Source organism: Pichia membranifaciens (genome assembly GCF_001661235.1).
Source record: "Pichia membranifaciens NRRL Y-2026 unplaced genomic scaffold PICMEscaffold_2, whole genome shotgun sequence".
NCBI lineage: Eukaryota > Fungi > Ascomycota > Pichiomycetes > Pichiales > Pichiaceae > Pichia > Pichia membranifaciens.
In genome coordinates, this window is record NW_017566983.1 from 1,965,359 (window position 1) to 1,989,737 (window position 24,379).

The window sequence follows — 24,379 nt, forward strand, 5'->3', positions numbered from 1 at the left end:
ACTCACCTGCTCCGCCTGGTTTTCGTCCTCGACATCCACCTCCGCCTCCACACAGCCTATTGTCCTCTCTTGTACCCCTATATACTCCCATATGCATACACCCACATCGCATCCGCCGTCGTCTATCTGGCACCACACACATGCTGCCGCCCCTCCCCGTCGCAACCTCCGGCTCCCTGCCCCTCCGTTCCCTCCTCCCCATCTGCTGTTGACCCTTCTCCGCTGCCGACGCATTGTCCGACTGCTCCGCTAATCGGAACTCCGCCCGCGACGGCCATCCCGGGAGACCAGACAGCGGCGAGAGTTTATCCGCGACCGTTGTCCGTTGACGGGGGGTGGGGTGGGATTTTTCCAGGCCGGGAGGCAGGGCAACCAAGGGTCAGGGAGGTAGAAGGAAAGGACGGCATCCCTAGGAGGGTGGCAGACAGACGGTTGTCTTTCTCTGGAAGGACAGAATAGCAGCAGCTGGTGCCGTTTTGTGAGTGTGTGTGTGTGTCGAAGAAGGCAGCATCATCGACGAGCAGAACCGCTGCAAGAAGCGAACAAACCGGTGATATCGAACGAAGCAAAATGAGTCAGTACCACACGCAGGGGTTCCCGCCTCCACTGCCTACGAACCTACAGATCGAGCAGGCCTGCGACTCGTGCCGCAAACGCAAACTGAAGTGCTCCAAGGAGCTGCCGCGGTGCTCGAAGTGCATCACGCACAAGTGGAACTGCATCTACTCGCCCAAGACGGTGCGATCTCCGTTGACACGGTCCCACTTGACGAACGTCGAGGCCCGGGTCCGGCTGTTGGAGCAGGTTGTTTCCAGACTGGCGCCAACGAAGTCGCTCGAGGAGCTGCTTGCCTCTGTCGGGGGCGGCGGCGGATCGCACAGCGGCGGCAGTAGCGTGTACGGTGACGCAGACGCAGACGGAGACGGTTCCGGCTTCGTCGACAACGGCGACAGGATGGTGGCGCACCACCACCCCCACCGTTTGGAGGCCGACGGCGAGTCCGGCATGGAAAACTCCCTCAGATCACAGCCGAAGCTTCCAGAGCGGTACCTCACAGACAACTCGGACAAGTCTGTCTTCGAGTGGTCCGAGTTCGACAATGCGACCACCGAAGACGCATCTGGCAACCACGCCGACCAGAACAACTCGAGCGGCAACATTACTACGACGAACACTAATAATATCAACAGCAACAGCGTGGTCTCGCCGTTCTCGTCGCCGAAATCCTCGTTCTCCAAATCGGACTCGGCGGTCTCCTTGAACAACCTCGGCACCCCGCCCACGTCGTTGCAACAGTCCAACATCCAGTACAACTCGTCGTTCACGTCATTGGACGGCATGGGCGCCAATCCGGCCTCTAAGTCCGGTTTCCTGGGCGCGGGATCAAGTACAACCTTCCTCCGAATCATGAAGGCCAACGAGCTAAACGTCACGAAAAAAGAGCATCCTTCTCCTCCCCGTCCTGCCTCATCCGCTTCGGCAGCACACTCTCTGCCTCCGCCAACTTCCACTAGCCAGAGCAGCTCCAAGACAAACTTGGCCGATGCAGAACATCTTGAGTTCCAAAGCCAGAACAACAATAGCTCTGCATCGAGGATTACGAACAGCATCAAGCACCTGGATTTATCGGACAAGAAGCTCCAGCTCCGCTACGTCGAAATATATTTCAAAACATACCATATGTCATACCCGCTGTTAAGCAAAAAGTATTTTCTGAACCATGTCGAGCTGAATCATCCAAAGGAGCATTCGTCTTGGTGGTGTCTCTACTACACGGTGGTCGCCTTAGGCTGCTGGTGTGTTCAGGGAGACTCGACAAACCATGATTTGCAGTACTACAAAATTGCCAAGTCGCATCTCTCCCAAGTCTTTGAATCCGGTAACGTCGACTACGTCATCTCTCTCATACTGTTGAGCAACTACGCCCAGAAGAGGAACAAGCCAAACACAGGTTGGAACTACCTCGGGCTGGCTGTCAGCATGGCGGTCTCGTTGGGTTTGTACAAGGAGATCGAATCAAAAGATTTAGAAAAGAGAAATATCCAAGATTTGAAAGCTTTTATCTTTGACCAGGAATCTAAGCGCAGAATATGGTGGTGTCTTTATATGTTCGATGCTGGAGCCGCAATCACCTTTGGGCGTCCCTCTCATATTCCTGTTCCTGACATGGTTGACGTTAGGCTACCAGCTAATATAGGCGATGAAAAGTTGGATGAGTTGCTAAACGATGCAAACTTTTTGTCTCAATACACACTCAGAAAATCACCAACTCTACCATCGAGCGAGTCCCCAACAATCTACTCTGCAATGATTGAGCAATCGAAACTGAGTATCCTCTCGGATCCATTTTATGCCAGGATCATCTCCAAGAATCGCCCCTCCTTAGCCGAATGCCATTCCATGCATTTGAAGTTGCAAGAGTTCAATGAAAATTTACCCGATTATTTCAGCAAAAATATGGACTATATTAAAAAGAGATATTTTAATAATGATGCATCTATGATACCTGATTGGTTTACTTTATCAAGATCGAGATTGATCTGGAGAATAGCCAATCTTCAAATTTTGATTTTCCGTCCTTATATATGGCAGAAGATTGTTCTCATATCAACCGGGAAGTCATCGAACGTCCCAAAAGAAGCTGCACTCTCAGAAGACTCTAAAAACGCAAGAAGAGTTTGCTTGAACGCTGCTTCTAAAACTATCCAAAATATAATGGAGTACTTAAACAGCACTTCAGGCAAACTTACTCCCTTGTCTTGTTGGTATACCATATATTTCCTTTTCCAGGCCATCTTGATCCCCTTGGCATGTCAATGTTCAAATCCGGCCTCAAAACATAATTACGAATGGTGGTCTGATATTATCAAGGGTAAAAGAGCTTTGGCAATGTTAAGCACATCCAATTCAACTTGTATTAATTTGATCCATTTGATAGACGCCATTTTGAAACGCCATAATGCTGTATTAAAGCTTAACAATTTTGAATTGAGTGATTTAATCTCATCTGCTGCTAACGATCCAGGAAATACGGGAGCAGATTCTATCATTGGTGACAAACGCCGCTCTAGTATAAACTGTGCAAAAAGTTACTCTTCGCCTGATTTGGTAGTCGACTTTGGATTGGCGAAACGAAAACAATACTCGTCGTTATTCCCACCTCGTGTGTCCTCAGCCCTTCAGTCTGCTGCATCTACTTCGATGAATGTAGCATCTGAAAAATTAATGGCAAATAAGTCCATGGAAGACCTAAAGGACTTGAAATCTGCAATCCAAGGAAATACTAATAATCATAATGGAAGTTTTTCAAACGGATTCAAGAGCAACGGGAATATGGATACAGTCACCCCATTTTTATTATTGAACTCTAAACAGGAGAACATAGTCTCTACAAAATCCGGTTTTTCACCCTCTGCAAGTGAAGTGTTTTCATCTTCTATTGGCAACTCCGGGGTTAATTCAAGCTCAAGTTCAAACTCTAACTCGCGTGATTCTTTGACACATGCGGCATCCTCAGTTTCCTCTTCTTCGTCAGAGAAGCTTGCAAGCGCTGTCCAGCACAGTCTTAAATCTACTCTCAAATCTTCAGATGAGAACTTAGCCAATGGTGTTGTCTATGATGAAATGGACCAGATTGCAGATGTCCTTCCATCATTATCACCAATAAAAGAATCGGCAGATAATGTCTCCCAATGGGCAGTTGAGAATAAATCTTCCGGCAACTCCAAGTTTGATTCAGCTTTTGACGGATTGAATTTCGTAGCATCGCCTTCTGTGGATCTACCAAACAATGGATATGCCGATAATTTCAACGGCGGTGTGGGCTCTATGTTTGGATCAACTCCTTCACCTTTCCCAAGTGCTACTACTCCTCTTGCCAAATCTGCAACGATAAATACCAACACAGAACCTGAGGATGTCAAAATGGAAGATAATCCGGAAGCAATTTTTGACGCAGGAACGCCTTCAACCAAAGAAGTGTTACTTAACGACATCTATTCTTTAATTTTTGAAGAGTTCACTGATCCTTCGTCTTATACCTACAATTTTGGCAGTGGTGGAGAACCTGACAAGTAGTTTTATATACTCTCTTATTTTATGTTTAGCTCTTCTTCGCTTTTTATTATTTTTTGCTTTCCTTTGTTTAACTAATTTACACATTGTTTTCATGAAATTTTTTACTTTAAATTAATAAAAAATAAAAAAAAAGGTATCTTAAATGCAAAAGTGTTGAAATATCACAGTGTCTCGTTTTTTCAGTGTGGATCAGCATCCAGTATGCTATAAACAATTGCAGAAGCACTAATCATCGTCGGGAAATTGTAAGGAGATGCTGTTGCCGTTATTGACATCAACATCTTCAGCATTTCGTACCGTACGCAAGCTTCGGTCTACACTTGACTCAGACTGGTTTGAATTCCCATTCGACACAATGTGTGATACTGGTGAATCTTCATTCGAAGGCTCGCTGAAAGCTTCTTCTCTCTGGTCGTTATTGCGAGAGAGTAGATTTTGAAGATCGTGGGTAGAGGATGTAGTTGAGGCTGGTTGTATCAGCCCTTGCGATCCATATAGATTGAAGCTACTCATGGTTGGACGGAGAGAGCTACTAGAAGGAGTCGTGGAATTCAAAACCGGTGTATGATAGATTGTGTCATTATCACTCTCTTCCTCCATATAGGGATGGGTCATCATCGATGAGGTATAAGAGCCATCATTCACAGATGGTCTACTTCTGTTTTCCTGACTCGGATCGGTTTCATGCAGTAACTTATCGGCGGACCATAAATAAGAAAACATCTTGTTCTTCAACCAACCAAACGTAGACGAGCTTGTGTTATCTGCTGCTGTTGAGACTTGCTGACTTTCTTCAGGTTCCACAGGTTTCAAAATGAGTGTAGCCATGTTAAGATTTAAAGACATCAAAGATTTGTTTTCATCTGCTTCCCCAAAGGTGATCCGGTCAATGGTTTTGAAAAAGTAAAAGGGAAAAGAGTTATAGTCAGGGTATGTTCTCAATACGAAATCACGCACATTGCTCAACTTTTCGTCGCTTTTAAATTTGTGACGAGCAGTGGTACCATCCAGAAGCTTCAACTGGATGCTATAGGTTGAGGAGTTCTGAACCTTAGAATTATGAAAGTTTTCACGGATATGCTGAGGCAATACAGTATTCGCTTCAAGTTCTTGTTGTTTGAGTTTTTCCTTCTCTATCAGCTTGTTTCTCTGTTCCTTTCGATCTAGATCCAGCAAGTATAATATACGCTCACGGTCAAGCTTGGCCTGTCTCTGCTGCTTTAGCAAATTTTCCCTGTATTTCAAGGCCGCCAGTTCTGCAGACTCTTCTTTCAAAGACTTCTTTTCTTGCTTAACCGGCGTGGAGTTTCTGTTCGGCACTTCTGCGAATACTTGCCCCATGCTTTGATTTTCATTCAGGTTCAAGTTGTCTATATTTGTATTTGGCGGAAGATCAGTGGGCGTTAATGGTACCTGTTGTACTGCTGTTGTAGTAGATGGTGGAGGCGGCGATGTTGCGGTTGGCTGAGGCCCCTTGAGGCTATGCAAATTATGATGAATCTGTTTTATTTTTTCTTCTATCAAACGCATATCGAAATCTCCTGCAATGGCATCGAATACCTGGCCCGAATATATAAAAAATATGCAAGGAGTTGCTGCGCTCTGAAACGAAGGGATTATGAGAACAAGGTTATTGAAGTCGGCTGAGTTTTTCACGATCTTCAAACGGATAAAATCTTCCGACAAGAGTTGCTTAGTCGGCTCGGTGAGACCTGGGTTGTTGAATATCATCCTACCCAACCATGCATCTGAGTGAGCAGCGCTGGCAGGATCTTCTATAAACAGCATGAGCGGTTTCCTCAAAGTTATAGAAGACTGGATAGACAACATAACGTCTGAGTTGAACGCCAGATTGCGTTCGGCAAGAGCAGAATCGTCCAACATCTTTCTCTCTTCTGCAACAGTAGTATGAAATTCGCAGTCGGTTGACAAGTACGTGTATCCTTTAGCCTAGAGTTGTACGTATGTCTTCCGGAAAAATGAACAAGCCCACAACAACACTGAGCCCCAAACTGCAGCGTTATTGTCACCATCAACACTGTCATCACCTTGTGCCAAATCGCCTTTATCGCCCCTCCCATGCCATGCGCACAACATCCGAATCTGCCGTGCCGCGACATATGTTTTGTTGCAAATAAGGCTTTCAAAAAATTTTCGGTTTTCTGGTGGACGAGCGAAAGAGACAGAGCCAGCTGGACGGCGGCCGTTAAAGGTGACTGATTCCAGTGACAGAGGTTATCACCGCACAATCTAAATATGCCATTTAGAGGTATATTTTAGGTTCTTTGGGATTGTTCCATTTTTCATACAGCACACCAGTATACAATGAGCACAGCTGAAGGACCGAAAGCGGTCGTGATGGAAAACACCGCCCGTAGAGATACTCTGGTGGCTATCGAAAAGAAGTACCAAGAAATTTGGGACTCTGAGAAGCCATTTGAAATCGATGCACCAACTAACGAAGAGGTTGCTTACGGAACATCATGGGAAGAACTTCACGAGGAGTATCCCAAATTTTTTGCGTCCATGGCTTACCCCTACATGAATGGTGTCTTGCACGCCGGTCACGTTTTCACGTGTTCCAAGGTTGAATTTGCCATTGGTTTTGAGAGATTGAGAAACAAGAAAGCACTATTTGCCTTGGGTTTTCATTGTAGTGGTATGCCAATCCGTGCTGCTGCTGACAAGCTACAAAGGGAGACAGAGTTGTTTGGTGATGACTTTTCCGGGTATGCGAAGGAGTCCCATGAAACCGCGGAAGTCACTGAAACAGAAACAAACGAAGCTTCTAAGACTGATCCGACCAAGTTCACTGCCAAGAAGTCGAAGGTTGCCCAAAAGGCAGGTAATGCAAAATACCAGTTTGAAATTATGCAACAATCAGGTATTCCTTTGGATGAAATTGCAAAATTCAAAGATCCATACTTTTGGCTTACTTACTTCCCACCTTTAGTCGAAAAGCACGTCAAGTCTTTTGGTGGTAGAGTCGACTGGAGAAGATCTATGATCACCACAGACATGAACCCCTATTATGATGCCTTTATTAGGTGGCAAATGAACAGATTGCGAGAGTTAGGTAAGATTAAGTTCGGTAAAAGGTACACCATTTACTCCGTCAAAGATGGACAACCATGTATGGATCATGATAGACAATCAGGTGAAGCTGTCCTGCCACAAGAATATACAGGTATCAAGATTGAAGTCACAGAGTTTACAGATGCAGCTGCAGATTACTTCAAAAAGGAAAATTTCGATTTGACTGGTAAGAAGGTCTTCTTGGTTGCAGCAACTTTAAGACCTGAAACCATGTACGGTCAAACATGTTGCTTTGTTTCTCCAAAAATCAACTATGGTGTGTTCAAAGCTTCAGACAACGAATACTACATTACTACTGTCAGAGCTTTCAAAAACATGGCTTATCAAGATTTGACTCCTGTCAGAGGTGATTACACGCCATCAGTGACAGTCAATGGTTCTCTCCTTGTCGGTTCCAAAATTCATGCTCCATTAGCTGTCCATGAAAGCTTAAGAGTTTTACCAATGGAAACCATTTTAGAAAACAAGGGTACCGGTGTTGTCACTTGCGTTCCTTCTGATTCTCCAGATGATTATGTTACCACTAGAGACTTGTTCAACAAACCTGAATACTATAAGATTGAAAAGGATTGGGTCATTGAAGAACCTGTTCCAATCGTCAATACTCAAAAGTATGGTGACAAGTGTGCCGAAACTTTAGTGAAAGAATTGAAGATTAATTCTCCAAAGGACACGAACCAATTAGCAGCCGCTAAGGAACTTGCCTATAAGGAAGGTTTCTACAACGGTACATTAATCATTGGTAAATATAAGGGAGAAAAGGTCGAAGTAGCAAAGCCAAAGGTGAAGCAAGATTTGATTGCTTCTGGTGATGCTTTTGTCTACAATGAACCTGAGTCCGCCGTTATTTCAAGATCAGGAGATTCTTGTATTGTCTCTTTGGAAGATCAATGGTATCTTGATTACGGTGAGGAAAACTGGAAGGAACAAGCTTTAGAATGTCTTGGCCAGATGAACACTTTTCACAGCGAAACCAGAAACGCTTTTGAAGGTGTCTTTAACTGGTTAAAAAACTGGGCTCTTTCCAGAACTTACGGTTTAGGTACTAAAATTCCATGGGATGAGAAGTACTTGGTTGAATCTCTTTCTGATTCCACTTTGTATCAAATGTTCTACACGATTAACCACTTACTTCATTCTGATTTCTATGGTAAGAAGGTCGGTCCATTAGGCATCAAAGCAGAAGATTTGACTGATGAAACTTTTGATTACATCTTCTGTAGGGGAGATTCTCTCGAAAACATCAACATTCCAATTGAAAAATTGAATTTGTTGAGAAGAGAATTTGAATACTTCTATCCAATGGATCAATCTATCTCAGGTAAGGATTTGATTCCAAATCACTTAACTTTCTACATCTACTCTCATGTTGCTTTGTTGAAGAAAACTTTCTGGCCAGCAGGTATCAGAAGTAACGGTCATTTGATGTTAAATAATGCAAAGATGTCCAAATCAACAGGTAATTTCAGAACTTTAGAACAATTAGTTGAAAAATTTGGCTCAGATGCTTCTAGAATTGCCCTTGCCGATGCAGGTGATACTGTTGAAGATGCTAATTTTGACGAGTCTAATGCTAATGCTGCTATTTTGAGACTTTTCAACTTGAAGGAATGGTTTGAGGAAATGGTGAAGTCCAAGGATGAACTCAGAACTGGTCCTTACAACTTTTTTGATAAAGCGTTTGACAATGAAATGAATCAATTAATCGAAGAAACGTATAAGAACTACGATATCACATACTACAAAGCGGCTCTTAAAACTGGTTTGTTCGATTATCAATACTCCAGAGATTTCTATAGAGAACTTTCGTTATCTTCAGGTGCAGGCTTACACAAGAGTTTAGTTTTCAAGTACATTGAAACTCAATCTTTGTTACTTTATCCAATCGCCCCACATTTCACGGAATACGTTTATAGAGAACTTCTAGGAAAGAAGACCTCAATCAACAACGCCAAATGGCCCGTTCCTGAAGCAGCTGTTTCGAATGAATTAGCTGCAGCCCTAACTTATACCAGAAACTTGCAACGAATTATAAGAGAGTCGGAAGGTATGGCTCTAAAAAAGAAAAAAGGTGGTAAATCTGATGTGGACAAAGATCAAGACTGTCTATTAACCATTTACGTTTGTAATTCATTCCCTGAATGGCAACAAAAGTATGTTGACATTGCAAAGAAGTTGTATGAGGAAGGAAAGTTGGATGATATGAAGATTGTCAAAGAGAAAATTGATGGCAAGGACATGAAACGTGCTATGCCATTTATCAACGAGTTAAAAAAGCAGTTGGGTGTTGAAAAACCAGAGGAAGTCTTCAACAGAGAGTTGCTATTTGATGAACTTGATGTTGTGAAACAGGCTATTGAGTCCATTAAAAAAGCACCAGCCTCTATTAGTGTTTCCAAGGTTCAAATTATCTTTTTTTCCAACGGTTCTACTACAGGGAAAGACATAGTTTCTGAAGAAGAAATTTCAATTCCGCAAAAGGTCAAATCAATTGAGAATGCGGTTCCAGGTCAACCGGCCATTTTAATCAAAAATTTATAGACTGTTTGCTAAAGCTTTCTAAACTTGAACTATATAGTTGTTTCGTTGAGTGTAAGTAAATCGATGTAAATCAACACAAAGAAAGAACATAGAATTTTATTAGCTTTTGGCAGTGACCATAACGGAGAAACCATGTCAGGCTAAAACAATCTGCATTCCTGGGAGAGCTTCGTAGTTTTATGATATTATCCTCAAGACGGTACCATAAATAGCCAAAGACAAGTACGCTTTATGCATGCTGTCAAGAAATGCCCATACTTCACATGAAAAGTCATGAAAAGCTCATAGAGTTAATAATAAAGTAATTGAAGATGGTGATCAGTTTCTCTTCTGTAAAGAAATCATTTTTCAGTTTCTCCTATGGCCGTCAAACCCTATGTGTGTTAACTTTATTATTGTGAGAATTCTGGATTATTTGCACTAGGCTTATTACTTATTAGCAGAATTGGAATGGTGGACTGCCGTGATGAATACGGATTACCAGTACGCATGGTACACACCAACTTGATTATGAGTTGGCTCGAAAGGTACACAATTTTTTTGTCACAACAAGCACCAAAACAAACTTCGATTGGGATGAAAATCTACAACAGCTAATTGCAGTAAGCTAATTCTTTTAATCTGGTTTTTCAACCAATGAAAACATGACAAAGGAAATTATTTCTTATTTATTTCTGTGAAGGTCCACATACGAGTTCTTCCAAACTCTCAATGTTTACTTAAAACCCTTTTACTAGTGTGTACATTAAATTTGCCAAGCGATCCCTCTTTAGCTCAGTTGGAAGAGCGCGGGACTGTAATGTTACAAGACATCCTGAGGTCTCTGGTTCGATCCCGGAAGGAGGGAATTGCCTAATATTGGGGTTAATGGTCTAGTGGTATGATTCCTGCTTTGGGAGCAGGAGGCCCTGGGTTCAATTCCCAGTTGACCCCTTCTTTTTTACAGTACAAGAAGCTTCTTCTTGTTCGCGCTTTTTTCCCAAACGTAACTCATTGTCACTGATGGTTTGTTTGAGATACAGGATGATTAACATCGTTGGAAGTTGCTCATGTTCTTTTTAACTCAAGCAAGTACTTTGACTTTCTTTTTTGACTTCTGAATTGCTGAACGATCACATAGCTGAAATAATTGGAGGCTCAGCAGCAACATTGAACGGTATTAGATACACAAGTTATAGGTCAGATAATTATCTCTGTGTTGCATATACACATTGATCATCAAATTACTGAATTTCGACCAATAAGAATGAGTGGAAGCCAATATGACTGGGCCAAAAATATTCCATGCAGGAATATTCAGATTCATGGATTCTGTAAATTTGAACATAAAGGTTGTTCTTACAACCATGACCCAGCGTTACAGAAAAGTAGCGCTGTTGCGCCAGTAGGTGCAACAGCAAACACTGTTAGTGCCGGAGAGAGCACAATTACTAGTGCAGGAACAAATTCTACTGTAACAACATCTTCTATCATGTCACCTTTATCTCAATTGGCTGGCACAACAAGTATCAACTCAAGTCCGGTTACAACTTTGTCAACTAGCAAAACTTCTGCTTTCAAGCCAAGTATTTTGAGCCAAAAAGCTGGCTATCCTTTGCCAACAAATGATGATAATGACTCTGCTAATAATAGTACAACATCTGTGGTAAATGGAACAAATTCTCCTGTACTGAACAAAAAATTTAATTTGGATTCTCCGGCTTTTAGACCAACTCCTCTATCGACAAAATTCGCAACTTTATCACCATCTTTAGATCATATCCCAACCTTTGTTCCTTCCACCTCAAACGGTAAGATTGAGAAATCACCAGCTACTGAAACGGCAACTATTGCCTCCGCAATAAGAAGTAACCTGAATGGTGGAGAATCTGCAACTACCATGAACTTTGGCCCAGGACAAGCAAATACGGGTAAGATTTCGAATGATACAACATTTAGTGACTTGGGTTCGATCCACTCAACGCTTACTAAAACTAGCTCCTTCAATCCAGTAACGGCGCCAGTCTTCACCCCAAAAACCAACTCAGCTGGAGATACAATAACTTCCATGAACACAAACTTTAGCCCTCATCCTCAACCACCTACAGGAGAAGATCTATTTTATCAAAATACAAATTTATACCCAGTGAATTTCCTATTATATGCCCCCCCACCCCCACCACATGTTGAACTCAACAAAAAGCCAAACGAGAGAACTGTTGATGATCTCTTTATTAATAATAAACTTAGAGAATATTTGCAGCTAAAAAATGAAGAAAGCCTAAAGTCAATTTCAAGCAACGAATTAGATTTGCCATCACATGTTGGTCAATACCATTCATTATATCCGATTGACCACAACTTCGACTACAGTACAAAATCATTTGGTTACGTATCAATTGTCTACAAATGTATGTCAAATGAAAACGGTAAACTTTACACTATGAGAAGATTACAAAATGTCCCAATAACATCACCGTCTGTGCTAAAAAGTATAAAAAAATGGAAAAAAGTCGATTGCTCAAATTGTGTTAAGGTTTATGATGTGTTTACAACTAGGGCCTTCAATGACAACTCATTAATTTTGATATATGACTACTATCCAATGTCTTTGACGTTATTGGAAAATCATTTCATGTCTTTTCCAGGAAAGAACCCAGATTTGATTACTGAAGACTCTTTGTGGAATTATACTATACAACTCTTGAACGCAATAACAGAAGTTAATAGATTGGGCTTGTCATTAGGTTCTTTAGACTCATCTAAAATCATCATAACCAACAAGGGTAGAATTAGATTATCAGCTGTCGGGGTAAATAGTATATTGGAAGATGTTAATAAAACACTTCCAAAAGATGCAAAAGAAATTGAAGAACCAGAGAAAGATTCTGATCTACTAAATCTTGGAAAGTTGATCCTCTTCTTAGCAAAATCGACAACTTACCTGAAGGCCCCTACGGAAGACCCTATGGAAATAATTATGCAACTAAAATTCACCAACGTTTTCAAAAAGATGTTGTCGTACCTATTCAGGGAAGATGCAACAATCGAGAAGTTCCAGGAACTTGTTGCACCAATGATTTTGAAACTAGCTAATGGTTTACAAAACAGCTGCGATTACATGGAGTCAAATCTGATGGGAGAACTCGAGAATGCTAGATTGGTAAGACTTTTTGCCAAACTTGATTTTATATCCGAAAGACCAGAAGTGGTTAAGGATGGACTTTGGTCTGAAACGGGAGAGCGATATCCTATCAAACTTTTCAAAGATTATGTTTTTCATCAAATCGATGATAACGGAAAACCGGTTGTCGATTTGACCCATGTTATCAATTGTCTGAACAAGCTTGATGCCGGTGTGGATGAAAATATACTGCTGGTTAGTTCTGATGAAATGACATGCTTGATAATGAGCTACAAGGAATTAAAAGAGCTCGTCAACAAAAGCTTCCTCAAGCTATTGGGTAAAGAGTGACAGCTTATATGTTTGTATATTAATAATGTATCATAAACTGTTCCCCAGAAAGAAGAAGATTTTTAATTTATAAAAGGCTCATAACATTTTTATATAAAGATTCAACAAAGATTCTAAAAAGTAAGAAAAAAGCGGATGTCTGATAAGGTGAACGGGGCAACATGATTTACACAGGTAATGTGAAGATTTTTGATCACGTAGATTTACTTCTGTTTGTTGCTCAAAATGAAGAATATTTTGAATTAGCAGTCTCATCCTCTATTATCATTGCTACAATCCATAAGTGCTTGTAATTTATTGACGTTATATCGTGCGAGGAAGAGGTTTAAAAAGGATTGTAATTTGGTTAACAACTCAAAACCAGGAAAAGTAATCAAAAGCAAACCCGGCTTGAATATGTTAAGCGCATGGAATAACGAGTATCATCACCGAAACAATCATTTGGAGCTAAGACTAAAGAAACTTGGCTTAAGATTGAACAGGTGGTGGATCTATTACAGGTACTCAGGAAATCCAAACAAAGACCCATATATGCTCACCTCAAGGCCAAAAAATATCCCCTTAATCTCTCTACGAACCGAAGAGTATGGTGGCTTCTTATCAAACAAAGAATTTGTAGGTCAAAAATGGGATGAATTCTGGAGAGCACCCGCCGCAAATTTACAAAAGGCAGATATTCAAAGGATACCCTTCAATAAGAACTATAAGAAGATACAAAGATTGCCATTAAGAGAGCTCAAGTATAATGAAAGACCGCGTTATGTTAACAAATTCAATAACGTCAAACAATTTGATATTTTCCACGATGATAACACTGAAACAGGCAAAGAGAACCTCGGAATTAAAAAACCAAAGAAAAATCTCTCAAAAAAGCCAACTTCAAACACGGTAAAGAAACAGAAAAGCAAGAAAAGTGTACAAGAGCCATTACGCTTGGTGAACGAGCAAGTGCTAGAAGACTATGGCTTACTTGACTCCTTTGAAAGGGAGCTTATAGCAAGCACCAATTGTACACTAGCAAGAGGTAATATTCTTTTACCCTTTGGGGAAAATAAACATGAACCTAAAGAAATAGCTACTCCCGTCTATTCTGATTATCAATCAGTGGTGAAAGAAGACAAAGCCAATGAGCAGGAAAATGTAGAGAGTAAGACTAATATGTCCTTTAACTTCGGCTCTTTCAAACCCAATCCCCAACTTAATATTGTTGAGTCTGCAGGGATGTATGAGATTGATTTGAACAAAGAATTTGATTGTGAGAGCTTCTATCCTAACAATCATATAAAGAGGGCAATGACAAACAAGCCAAACTATTACGCTCTAGGTTTTGATGGGGATAGAATTGCAGTTCAGAACGAAATCAAGGGCGTGGGTCTAAAAGGCTGGATTTCTAACAAAATAAGGCCTGAAACTAGAAGTACTTTTGACAATCGCCTTACCCTAGATTCACACCCCGTCCGTACTAATCTTCCACAGAGACTTCCGTTAATTCAGCATCCTGAATTCTTCGACCGGAATAAGCTTCAATCAAAAGAATCAAAACATAGTAATAGAGATCACAAGTACATCAATGACTATAGAGAGTACCAAGTGAAAAACTATATAAGATCAGCCAAATTGAAGCGAGAGAGGAGGAAAGAAAGCAGAAAGAGACCCCTTTCCAGAAAAAAAAACGACACCGAAAAAGAAAAGGCTATAACCGTTTTGAAACGAATCAAAGATAATACTAGAGAAAAATTACGGGATACCCTAGTTTCAGTGCCATTGATACAAAATAATGAGCTAGGGAAAGACTTGGTTGAACACATTGAAAAAAGAAGCAAAAAGCACTCGTCAAAATCAGGTTTTCATAATTGGAGGCTCTTCAATGGCCATCGTTACACGAGAGAGGTTCCTGACCAGAACGGTTCAGAAGACACAAATCTTACAGAAAGAAAACGAAACAAAGCAGCAACTCTTAGACAAATTTCACATTTTGAAGCTATCAAAATTCCCAAAGTAGTTAAAATAGTATCCCCTCCCGAGAGAGATGGCCCAGATAAGGAAAATTGGCCGGAGGGAGATGTTTGTGAGTATGTTGATGAGTACGACATAATCGCCGATTACGAAGATCTGTCTGATTGAAACACGTTCAGCAATGTATAGAATGGGGACCTATATATGTTTTGTAAATGCAACTTCCGGGAATTATATATGATGAATATACAATACATGTAGACTATGTCAAACAGTTTCATATTTCGAGGCTGTGCATATTATGAAACTTGTTTTGCAATATATTTCTATCCCGAGGGAGATGATAAATGAAAATGTGTAACATCTACATTAAGCAAATTATTCAAAGAAAAAGTTCAAAAGCCAAAACTCCAAATTGCTGTAGCACTTATGAAAGAGTATGTTTTCAAAAGCAACCCTCCCTTCACCTTGCTTTTCCTTTTCTTTTGATTTTAGAGCCTTTTTCATCCGACCTAAAAGCCAGCATAGAATATCTCAAGTTTTCAAGATTTGCTGGGAAGAAATACTTCACAACTGCTCCAAAGTGCCTGTGGAAGTGTTCAAATAAGAAACAATTTCAAAAAAAAACTGCAGTTGATTGCAATCAATAAATTTTTTTAATTACTGATCCAACATGGGATGCACCGCAAGTATGCCAGCAAGCACAAATGCCAATGGAAACATCAAATACACAAAACACTTGACGGATGGTATGCGAGCTCAACAGCCACAGCCCAACATGGATCAATTGCAAAGAATGCAAGACATTAAACTCGAAAAATTGATGCAGCAAAGCAAGGTGAACAAGAAGAACCAAGTAAAGATGCTTCTTTTGGGAGCTGGAGAGTCCGGTAAATCTACTGTTTTGAAGCAGATGAGATTGTTACATTTAGGTGGATTCTCACCACAGGAACGAATTCAATACAAGAACATTATATGGGCTGACACCATTGCAAGTATGCAAACATTGATCATACAGGCCAGAAACCTTGGAATCCAACTTGAATCTGATGACCCCGAGTCAGTACTATACCAGTATAAACAAAACATACTGAATTACAAGCCCCTAGAAAGTATCGATACACCGGCAGCTGGTGGGGTAACCTTTTTGAAGGATTATTTGGTAAAATATAGTGAAAAGAGCGCAGTTGAAAGAAGGAATAAAAGCAGTGGCAGAGCAGACGCCGGATGGATGGATGAAAACAATTCCACAGATGGCACTCTTGTTTCTGATCAGCTGCTGACAGATTATAAGGAGACCGATGACCTTTTGAAAGACTACATTGTGGACAAGGTTAACACCCCATTAACCATTAAAAACTTGTCAAAGAATGATATTGCAGAATCCGTCGAAAGATTGTGGAATGACGATGCAGGAATCAAGCAATGCTTCGGGAGGTCAAATTTATTCCAACTTGAAGGATCATCATCATACTTCTTTGATCGGGTTCATAACTATGCCGACGCAAACTACGAATGCAGTGACGAAGACATTCTAAAAGGGAGGATCAAAACGACAGGAATCACCGAAACTAACTTCAATATCAACGGAATAAAGTTCAAACTTCTAGATGCTGGAGGCCAGAGATCAGAGAGAAAGAAATGGATCCATTGTTTCCAAGATATAACATGTGCATGTTTTGTTTTGGCTGTATCTGAATACGATCAGATGCTATTTGAAGACGAGCGAGTCAATAGAATCTACGAGGCTATCATGTTATTTGACTCACTTGTGAACTCAAAATGGTTTGCAAACACTCCATTCATCCTATTTTTGAACAAAGTTGATCTTCTCAAAGACAAAGTGAGGAAGTCCCCTGTGCGCAAGTACTTTCCGGATTTCGACGGCAAGAGCAACGATGTTGAAGATGCATTGAGATATTTCGAAAATTTGTTTCTGAGCTTGAATAAATCCAAGCGTCCTATTTATGTCCACCGGACATGTGCAACTGATACGCAGTCGATGAAATTTATCTTGACTGCTGTCACCGACATGGTGATACAACAAAATTTAAAAAAAAGTGGATTGTTTTGAACTCATCAAGTTTCAACCTCCATACTCCGGTTTATTTTCATATCCAAGTCTGGTTTCAAGACTTTTTTACCTGAAGACTCTGTAGTACAAATCAAATCTGTGTTGAATAGTACATACACGTTGAGCTCCCGTATCGCGCGATGCCCTCCCCATTCTGGCTTACTAATTTTGCCCACGGCGTGAAAGAGGCAAGAAATTTTGGATAGGCGACTGTGGCGGGGAGAGAGGGCCGAAGAGAAGCTGGGCTGGCGGAGGCGATACAGGCTCTTGACTCTTGTGTATTTCTACTCTCCAAATGAATACTACTCTTGTAATTATTCTACTTTTCATAGCCTTCAAGTTGTTTTCCGTACTCAGAAGATACTTAACCACCACACCACGACAAATGTCTCAGCAAACCATCTCCCAAGTCGAAGAGTTGATCAAAACCAAACCAGTTTTTGTTGCATCCAAGACTTACTGTCCTTACTGCTCTGCAACCAAGAAATTGATCAATGAGATTTATCCTGAAGCTTACATTTTAGAACTAGACACCATGGAAGAAGGGTCTGAGATTCAAGATGCATTGGCTAAGATCACTGGTCAAAGAACTGTTCCTAACGTTTTCATCAACGGTAAACACATCGGTGGTAACTCGGACCTACAGTCTTTGGGCAAGGAGAAAATTAAGAAGTTGATTGGCTGATCTAGGTTATAACAAAAAGTATAGATTGTTTATCAAGTATAGTTAATTATAGTTTAGTATGGCTTCCACTCAGATTAAGATCAAGTGTTACGTAAGAAAAAAGGGTGATTGATAAGTCACATTAGGCTCAGCTGTTTTTGATTGAATACTCTCCTTTTTATAGCTATTCTACTTTACTTCTTGTTGTAGTAAATGCTTCAATATTCATACTACATTGGGTAGCAGAGCAGAATAATATTAAAGGCCATGGATGAATTTACTTCCGGAGTGGAATCTGCAACAGTGTCAGTTCAATCGTCTATTATCAAACCACGCTTCAGAGATGAAGACACGGAGTTTTCGACAATGGGCATGTACGAGGATGATGATATATTCCATCAAGCTACGGCCTCTGTCAAATTTGCGCTACCTGGAAGTAACAGAACATTATTTTCGAGAAGCAACTATTACACGGGGTTATTTTATACCTTTTTGAGATATGTGCTTTCATTGTGGTTTACAATGTACCAATATTATCTTTGGATTGACAGTCAGTTGAAAGAATGGTGTACAATCACGACCTCGCTGATGTGGCAGTTGTTAATGCTTATTCCATTTCCAGAAGATGTTTCCGTAGTTGGCCCAGCTTCTGTACAAAGCGCAACTTCGGTCCGGACCATCAAAAGTCCGTCTTCTATTAAAGCACGGGTGCTTGATTCTTTCAATCAAACTAGAATGTTGCCAACAAAGATTGGAAACTTGCTTCTTGAAAAGTCTTTACTGGCCTCTGTCCCAAGAAACAGACTACAAATTCGTCAAGTTACCGGCCGACTATACGTTCCTGAACACGTTACATTCATTTTTGAGATGAGCGCCTTAGTCGTCCCGCAGCCACCAGAAGTTCCTGTTCCTTTTCTTGACTATGAAAAGAGAATTGTGGTACCCGAGAAGAAGGAGGTGGCTAAAGTGTTAGCAAAGAGAGCAGAATGGTCTTCATTACACCACACCCATAAAGCAGCCGAGACATTCAGGGTTATCTACGAGGCTGCCAAATGCATTTCATGGGCAGCTTGCTCAGGAGTTCGAACAGTTACTGTTTTTGAGTCAAACGGATATGCTTGGAAGGACATGCAAAAGATGCTTGGCGTTTTAGCTGAGGAACTGAAAAACCTCACATTGGAGAGCTACCAAGTTTCTGATTCAATCAAATTGGTGAATTTGGACACAGGTGAGATTTTTAGAGCCTACGATCAAGAGGAGACATTCTCACATGACTCAGCCAAAATCCAAATACAGACAGAGCCACAAACAAAGAGTTACAACGATGACGGTGAAAAGCAAGGGGCGGATGTTTTGGTAGATAATGTCAAATTGAGGTTTCGGGAACAGGAACACGCTGCAGAGAAAGAAGAACCAGAGGTATTCATGAGCGGAGTTCATACGAGCGAGTTGTCGGAGGAGCATAATGGTATTGAAAGAAGAACAGGTATTTCTGAACTTGAGCCAGTTCCTGAATCCATTGTCGATGACAGCGTTGGAATTGATTCTATGGACCCAGGAAGTGCAGATTTGTGTCACACTTTTCGGACAAATTTAACAATATTTTTCATGTCCAACAAAACGACCAACCCTGCTGCTTTCAGAGCTCTTCAAATTAAACAAGAGGTTAAAAAAAGATTAAGCGATTCTTCTCTCACCACCGCATTGGCTGACTCAGAGGACGAATTTGTGCATTACCCGATAAACCCCGATTATACTGTTTCGTATACTGATCCGGAGCTTATTTTTAAGTTCTGCACTTCAAACCAGATGCCTTACTCGTTGAGTGGGTACCCACTGGTTGTCAGTAATGATAGCAACTATGGCCCCACCACATTTCCAGTTTTTCTCTCCGAGTCACGTCCAGCAAATTTTCCCCAATTTGTGAGAGGGCTCGTAAGGCTCAACTCCGTTTTGCGGGAAGACGCCAAAAATTCATGCAGCGAAGAATAAAAGCTCTGCGAATAAGACTTGGAATGATAAAGCTCAGGATAAGGCTTTAAACAATTGCCCTCGCGTTTTGCCTCCCTATGGGTGTCCTCTTTTTTCTGTTTGTCTTTGCTGCCTCCATATCATCTATTATCAGCGTACTGTTTTACATCAATAAACACAGATATATAGATTAAAGTTCAGATTTATTTAAAGGTAACTTTTATTTTAGAAAAACCCCTAGTGAAATCGATAAAGAGTGAATTGAATTTAGGAAAAATGGCATCTGTCCCTGATCTCCCTACTTACAAATTTATTGATATCTCTTCATTTCCTAGGAATAAGGTGGGGCCTTTGAAGAAAACCCTATGTATTGGGAGAGCTCCTCAAAAAAATAGTTCTAGGTCAGCTGATGAGAAACACAATATCTATATTCGGAATCCTGTGATAAGTGCTACCCATATCGAATTATATAAAGCTAATTCCAAGTTTTTTTATCTTGTGAACATGTCGAAAAACGGATTTTTTCTCATTGATGAGTATGATAATAATGTAAGCTTTATCGGTGATGGGGATGAGCCGATTCTGTTGAAGAATGGTAATATCATTGGGATGTGCTTTAGCAAGAAGTTCATGATGGAATACAATAAGGAGATTCCTGAAAACCAGAGGGTCGAGGAGGCGTTGAAACAATGCAAGATCTTAGTACAAATTTTCACAGATTATGACCAAATTTTAGTTGCAAAAGTTTACAATGTAATTGACCATGTGAAGGGTATCCAATTACAGCTTGATGAATTGGTACAAGAAATTGGCTCTGAGTGTTTCAGGAAGTCTGGATTGCATCCACTTACGATTGAAAACATTATAAGCTTATCTACAGAGGAATACAAATACAATGATGATGCTGCTGAACTTTCTCGCCAGAAGAAGATGTTCTATACAGCGTACGATAATTCATATGATGATTTCTTTAATGAATATTCCGAATCTATTTATGACTCTGAAGCCGAAACCAACTCTGATCCAGAAGAGCCTACTACATCATTTGGATTTCTTCTCAAAGATGAAGGAAAAGTTAAGGAATTTGCGAAAGACCATGATTTGGGCGATAAAGGCCTTGAAGAAGATGAAGAGAATGAAGAAGACGAAGAAAATGGAGAGGATAATGAAGAAGAAGAAGATGAAGAAGAAGATGAAGAAGAAGTAGCAGAAGAAGATGAAGAAGAAGTAGCAGAAGTAGCAGAAGAAGAAGAAGAAGAAGAAGAAGAAGAAGAAGAAGAAGAAGGAGAAGAACATGACGAGGACGCAGAGAGCGAAGAAGAGGCCAAAGAGATTGAGGAGATTGAGGGGGATGTCAAGTCTTTCCAATCTGTTATTATTAGTGATGACAAATCCTCTTTGGACAATTCGATATTCTCCTCTTCTTCTTTGAAAAGAAGTTTCAATGAATCAAACTGCTCAGACTTTGACGAAGAGGTGGGAAGTGTTGCAGAGCATAAATTGCATCAATTGACAGAGCTATGCAATCTTCAAAGTAAGGAGATTAAGCAGTTAAGTGAAGAAGTCAAAAGACTAAAAAGATCTAAAAGTCAAACTAAAGCTGCTATGATTGGTGCTGCTGGAGGAGCTGCAGCAACACTTACAGCGTTGTACCAGATTGGATCAAGAATGAATCTTTGATATTATTTTTTAATGGAAACTGGGTTTTCAAGGGTGGATGGTTTATTTAGTGTTTGTAAATTTTTCTTTTTCTTTATTTTATTGGTTTTTTGGTTTGGTGCAAGGAATAATTTTATTTATTTCGTGTCGGTTATTTGATTTTGATCCTCTCTCTTTTTTTATTATTTCTTCTATATTTTGTCTCTATACAAAGCTATTTTTTCATTTTTATTTTTGTACTTAGTTGTTACTACGCCAATTTATGGTTTTGCTTCATGATTGTTATCCAATCAGATTTGTAGACGATAATGAGTTCCACAATAGATAGGAAATTAACCGCTAGTGCCAAACCTATCCATAATCCAAAGATTTGGAAGTTTAGTTTGAATCCCCAGTACAATTCCAAAGGTAGTCCCACAATGTAATAAGCGATAAGGGACATTACAGAACCTATTTTCTGTCTACCCTGACCTCTCAACACTGCCGCACATATAACATTGAAGCAATCAAGGAACTGGTTCACTGCTATGATCTGAGCCAATTTCGATGCAAGACTTAGAATCTCTTTGTCACTCGTAAAAAGCGAAGCAATCTGCTCTCTTAGAAAGTAGAACCAAGTAAAGTTGAAAACCGACATTAGTGCCATGATGATGTATATCGCTGACATAGCAGGCTTGTAATTTGAAGAGCGAGCACCAATTATATTTGCGATATGAGTGGAGCAGCAGATTCCTATTGCGTAAGGTGGCTGGAATGCCAAAGAAGCCAAAGTTGCCACTATACTTTGTGCAGCCAACTGTGATTTTGGAAAGGTTATTGCCGAGAAGGTTAGGATCTGGAATGCAAACGCCTCAGATAGGATCATGAGTATTCCTGGCACGCCCAACTTGAAAAAAATGCCTAGGTCTGTGAGAAACGAGTGCAGGGTCCAAGTTTTCAGCTCATCGAGAGATGGCAAACAATGGTACTGGTCGAGGAGCAAGGCACATGCCAAGAGAGAGATAGCCATGAGCCAGTAGGTGAGAACGAACGCTATGGCGGGTGCCACATGCTGGTATCTCTCGTCGGTGAGGTAGCTTCTCAGCAAGAGGTTGATGGCGATCGCCACAGGAATGCCACAGACAACAACACGGGTCGGCACCGAGAACCTGCACTGGGACTGTAGGAACCGCTTCGTGCATTCGAAGATGACCACTGCTGGGGCAACGAACGTGAACACCGAGAGGAACGACGCACAGAGGTCTGGGAGCTGCGAGTCGTCCGGGTAGCTGATATGCGTGATGCGGTCGAAGAAGGGAAACGAGTGCGACCAGAACCACATCGAGGGCAGCATCAGGACGAGAAGAAGCAAGGTGCATTGGACGTAGTAGCGTCCGACCCTGTAGTAGTGCTTTGCGCCAAACGCGGTTGAGCAGAGCGTGTCCAGCGACGACGCGAACCCGTTCACGAGGACGGGGCCTGTCAGATAGAACGCGGTTATCGACAGCGTGCACGAGGACATGTGCACGGCGCCCTGCTGGCTGGCAAAGTAGGTGGGGATGAGGATCTGGATCAGGTACTGGATGAAGAAGGTGAAGAAAACGGGCACCGAGTTCTTGAGCAAGTAGACAAGTTCGTGCGCCGTGGTCGTAGTGACCGGGTGTAGCGGGAAGAACTCCGTGTCGTCTGCCTCCGCGTCTGAGTCTGCGCCAGGCCAGCAGCTACCGTTTGTGTTCGTTTTCCGCACGGAACACGTCGATTCGTACAGCACACGGGCCTCCGCCTGCGTGACCGCGTGATAGGGCTCGGGAGGCACGCCCTGCAGCAGGCTGACAGTTTCTTGCATGCCTTCAACCAGAAACTGCTCAACTGCCCCTTTCGCCTTTTCTCCCTTTACCTGGTCTGCCAATAGCTACTTATTTCGGATGGCAGGGCTGAGAAACATGTCTGCCGCAGTCCACGGCCCTGACTCACTGCGCTATAGTGCACAGCCCGACTTGCGCCGATCGGTGGCCAAGCCCGGAGCTGACCTTCTTCAACGGCCTTAAGCGGACGGTGGGGCCGAGCACGAGAGCCGAGCCGAGCGATCTGCGCGGTGCCGTAGGGCGCTAGGGCAGCTGCAGGATGGTGCTGACGCTGTCGGCTCGGCTCTTTTGCTCGGCGCGGAAAAATAACGGCGGCGTGCTGTCGGAAGAAAGCAAAGGTTTTTTTTCTCCCGCCCCGCGGAGCGTAAGTGGCAGGCGACATGCTGCCCCGAGGGTGTGTCATTTTTGCTTTACGACAGGAACGAGTGAGCACAATGTAGTTGGGGCGCGGCGGCGCCCAGATTGGCCCGGGGCTCACGAGGCGGGGTGGAGGGGAGAAAGCAGAAGAAAGAGGAAGGTCCTGCAGAAGAAGGCTCGCATTACTCGCACTGGTCGTATTGGTCGTGTTGGTCGTATACGAGCTGGCACAGCTGGGCGCAGGCATAAGGGGCTTGGCGTCGACGGATGACGGGGATACACAAGAATAAAGGAAAATTCAAGTTTTCTATGTAGTAGGCAGTTTATGCAATTGGTATATGAGTCTACGCCGGGGTTACACACCGGAGCTGATGACGGAGAGGGCAAAGCCAGTGGCAAAAAAGGGAAATAGGAGATTAGCCGAGACAAGGGTCCAGGAATTAGCGAAAGGTAACTCCGACGGCCCAATGCGGTAGGGGAAACATAGAAAGTGCGAACCTCGCTGGCTTGTTTTCGTGGGGAGCGTCAAGCGTTTAAATAAGCATTATCTTCCGGTGAAAAAAAGATTGCATCGCCATGCTGTTGTACACGGTCCGTTTTTTCCTGTTTGGATGGCTCTTGTTTTGGACTCTTTTCTTCTTCTCTCTCCCTCACACTCACTTCGGACACTTTTCTATCCTCTTCTG

General features: G+C 41.9%; 11 protein-coding genes and 2 non-coding genes across 13 annotated transcripts; 11 read left to right on the forward strand and 2 right to left on the reverse strand.

The window, feature by feature from the left end:
- The first annotated feature begins 483 nt into the window (after nucleotides 1–483).
- Nucleotides 484–4,173, forward strand: PICMEDRAFT_15821 (hypothetical protein). The gene has a single exon (XM_019160978.1). The coding sequence runs from the start codon at nucleotides 571–573 to the stop codon at nucleotides 4,075–4,077; it is 3,507 nt and encodes a 1,168-aa protein (XP_019019066.1). The 5' UTR covers nucleotides 484–570; the 3' UTR covers nucleotides 4,078–4,173.
- Nucleotides 4,102–6,041, reverse strand: PICMEDRAFT_15822 (hypothetical protein; the record flags this gene model as incomplete). The annotated part of the gene is made up of 1 exon (XM_019160979.1): nucleotides 4,102–6,041. A coding segment is annotated over exon 1 (1,655 nt), but the record flags the coding sequence as incomplete, so codon positions are not given.
- Nucleotides 6,042–6,350: 309 nt separating this feature from the next.
- PICMEDRAFT_15823 (hypothetical protein) lies at nucleotides 6,351–9,829 on the forward strand. Its single transcript, XM_019160980.1, has one exon. It carries the CDS (start codon nucleotides 6,403–6,405, stop codon nucleotides 9,712–9,714), a length of 3,312 nt encoding a protein of 1,103 aa, XP_019019068.1. The 5' UTR covers nucleotides 6,351–6,402; the 3' UTR covers nucleotides 9,715–9,829.
- Nucleotides 9,830–10,477: 648 nt separating this feature from the next.
- On the forward strand, nucleotides 10,478–10,561 carry PICMEDRAFT_t50. The gene has a single exon. It is a non-coding gene; the product is annotated as a tRNA-Tyr (tRNA).
- Nucleotides 10,562–10,575: 14 nt separating this feature from the next.
- On the forward strand, nucleotides 10,576–10,647 carry PICMEDRAFT_t51. Its single transcript has one exon. It is a non-coding gene; the product is annotated as a tRNA-Pro (tRNA).
- A 174-nt stretch (nucleotides 10,648–10,821) lies between these two features.
- On the forward strand, nucleotides 10,822–13,168 carry PICMEDRAFT_51023 (hypothetical protein; the record flags this gene model as incomplete). Its single annotated transcript, XM_019163150.1, has 3 exons — nucleotides 10,822–11,167; nucleotides 11,276–11,504; nucleotides 11,748–13,168. The coding sequence occupies exons 1-3, from the start codon at nucleotides 10,961–10,963 to the stop codon at nucleotides 13,166–13,168; spliced, it is 1,857 nt and encodes a 618-aa protein (XP_019019069.1). The 5' UTR covers nucleotides 10,822–10,960.
- Nucleotides 13,169–13,499: 331 nt separating this feature from the next.
- Nucleotides 13,500–15,459, forward strand: PICMEDRAFT_15825 (hypothetical protein). Its single transcript, XM_019160983.1, has one exon. The coding sequence runs from the start codon at nucleotides 13,565–13,567 to the stop codon at nucleotides 15,290–15,292; it is 1,728 nt and encodes a 575-aa protein (XP_019019070.1). The 5' UTR covers nucleotides 13,500–13,564; the 3' UTR covers nucleotides 15,293–15,459.
- Nucleotides 15,460–15,902: 443 nt separating this feature from the next.
- Nucleotides 15,903–17,198, forward strand: PICMEDRAFT_30886 (hypothetical protein; the record flags this gene model as incomplete). Its single annotated transcript, XM_019162660.1, has 1 exon — nucleotides 15,903–17,198. The coding sequence occupies one exon, from the start codon at nucleotides 15,903–15,905 to the stop codon at nucleotides 17,196–17,198; it is 1,296 nt and encodes a 431-aa protein (XP_019019071.1).
- A 295-nt stretch (nucleotides 17,199–17,493) lies between these two features.
- On the forward strand, nucleotides 17,494–17,883 carry PICMEDRAFT_32504 (hypothetical protein; the record flags this gene model as incomplete). The annotated part of the gene is made up of 1 exon (XM_019162770.1): nucleotides 17,494–17,883. The coding sequence occupies one exon, from the start codon at nucleotides 17,494–17,496 to the stop codon at nucleotides 17,881–17,883; it is 390 nt and encodes a 129-aa protein (XP_019019072.1).
- Nucleotides 17,884–18,006: 123 nt separating this feature from the next.
- PICMEDRAFT_121751 (hypothetical protein) lies at nucleotides 18,007–19,982 on the forward strand. The gene has a single exon (XM_019159893.1). It carries the CDS (start codon nucleotides 18,130–18,132, stop codon nucleotides 19,852–19,854), a length of 1,725 nt encoding a protein of 574 aa, XP_019019073.1. The 5' UTR covers nucleotides 18,007–18,129; the 3' UTR covers nucleotides 19,855–19,982.
- Nucleotides 19,982–21,691, forward strand: PICMEDRAFT_15827 (hypothetical protein). The gene has a single exon (XM_019160984.1). It carries the CDS (start codon nucleotides 20,110–20,112, stop codon nucleotides 21,511–21,513), a length of 1,404 nt encoding a protein of 467 aa, XP_019019074.1. The 5' UTR covers nucleotides 19,982–20,109; the 3' UTR covers nucleotides 21,514–21,691.
- Nucleotides 21,692–21,742: 51 nt separating this feature from the next.
- Nucleotides 21,743–23,317, reverse strand: PICMEDRAFT_30723 (hypothetical protein; the record flags this gene model as incomplete). The annotated part of the gene is made up of 1 exon (XM_019162651.1): nucleotides 21,743–23,317. The coding sequence occupies one exon, from the start codon at nucleotides 23,315–23,317 to the stop codon at nucleotides 21,743–21,745; it is 1,575 nt and encodes a 524-aa protein (XP_019019075.1).
- Nucleotides 23,318–23,456: 139 nt separating this feature from the next.
- On the forward strand, nucleotides 23,457–24,186 carry PICMEDRAFT_121754 (hypothetical protein). The gene has a single exon (XM_019159894.1). It carries the CDS (start codon nucleotides 23,596–23,598, stop codon nucleotides 23,962–23,964), a length of 369 nt encoding a protein of 122 aa, XP_019019076.1. The 5' UTR covers nucleotides 23,457–23,595; the 3' UTR covers nucleotides 23,965–24,186.
- The last annotated feature ends 193 nt before the right edge of the window (nucleotides 24,187–24,379 follow it).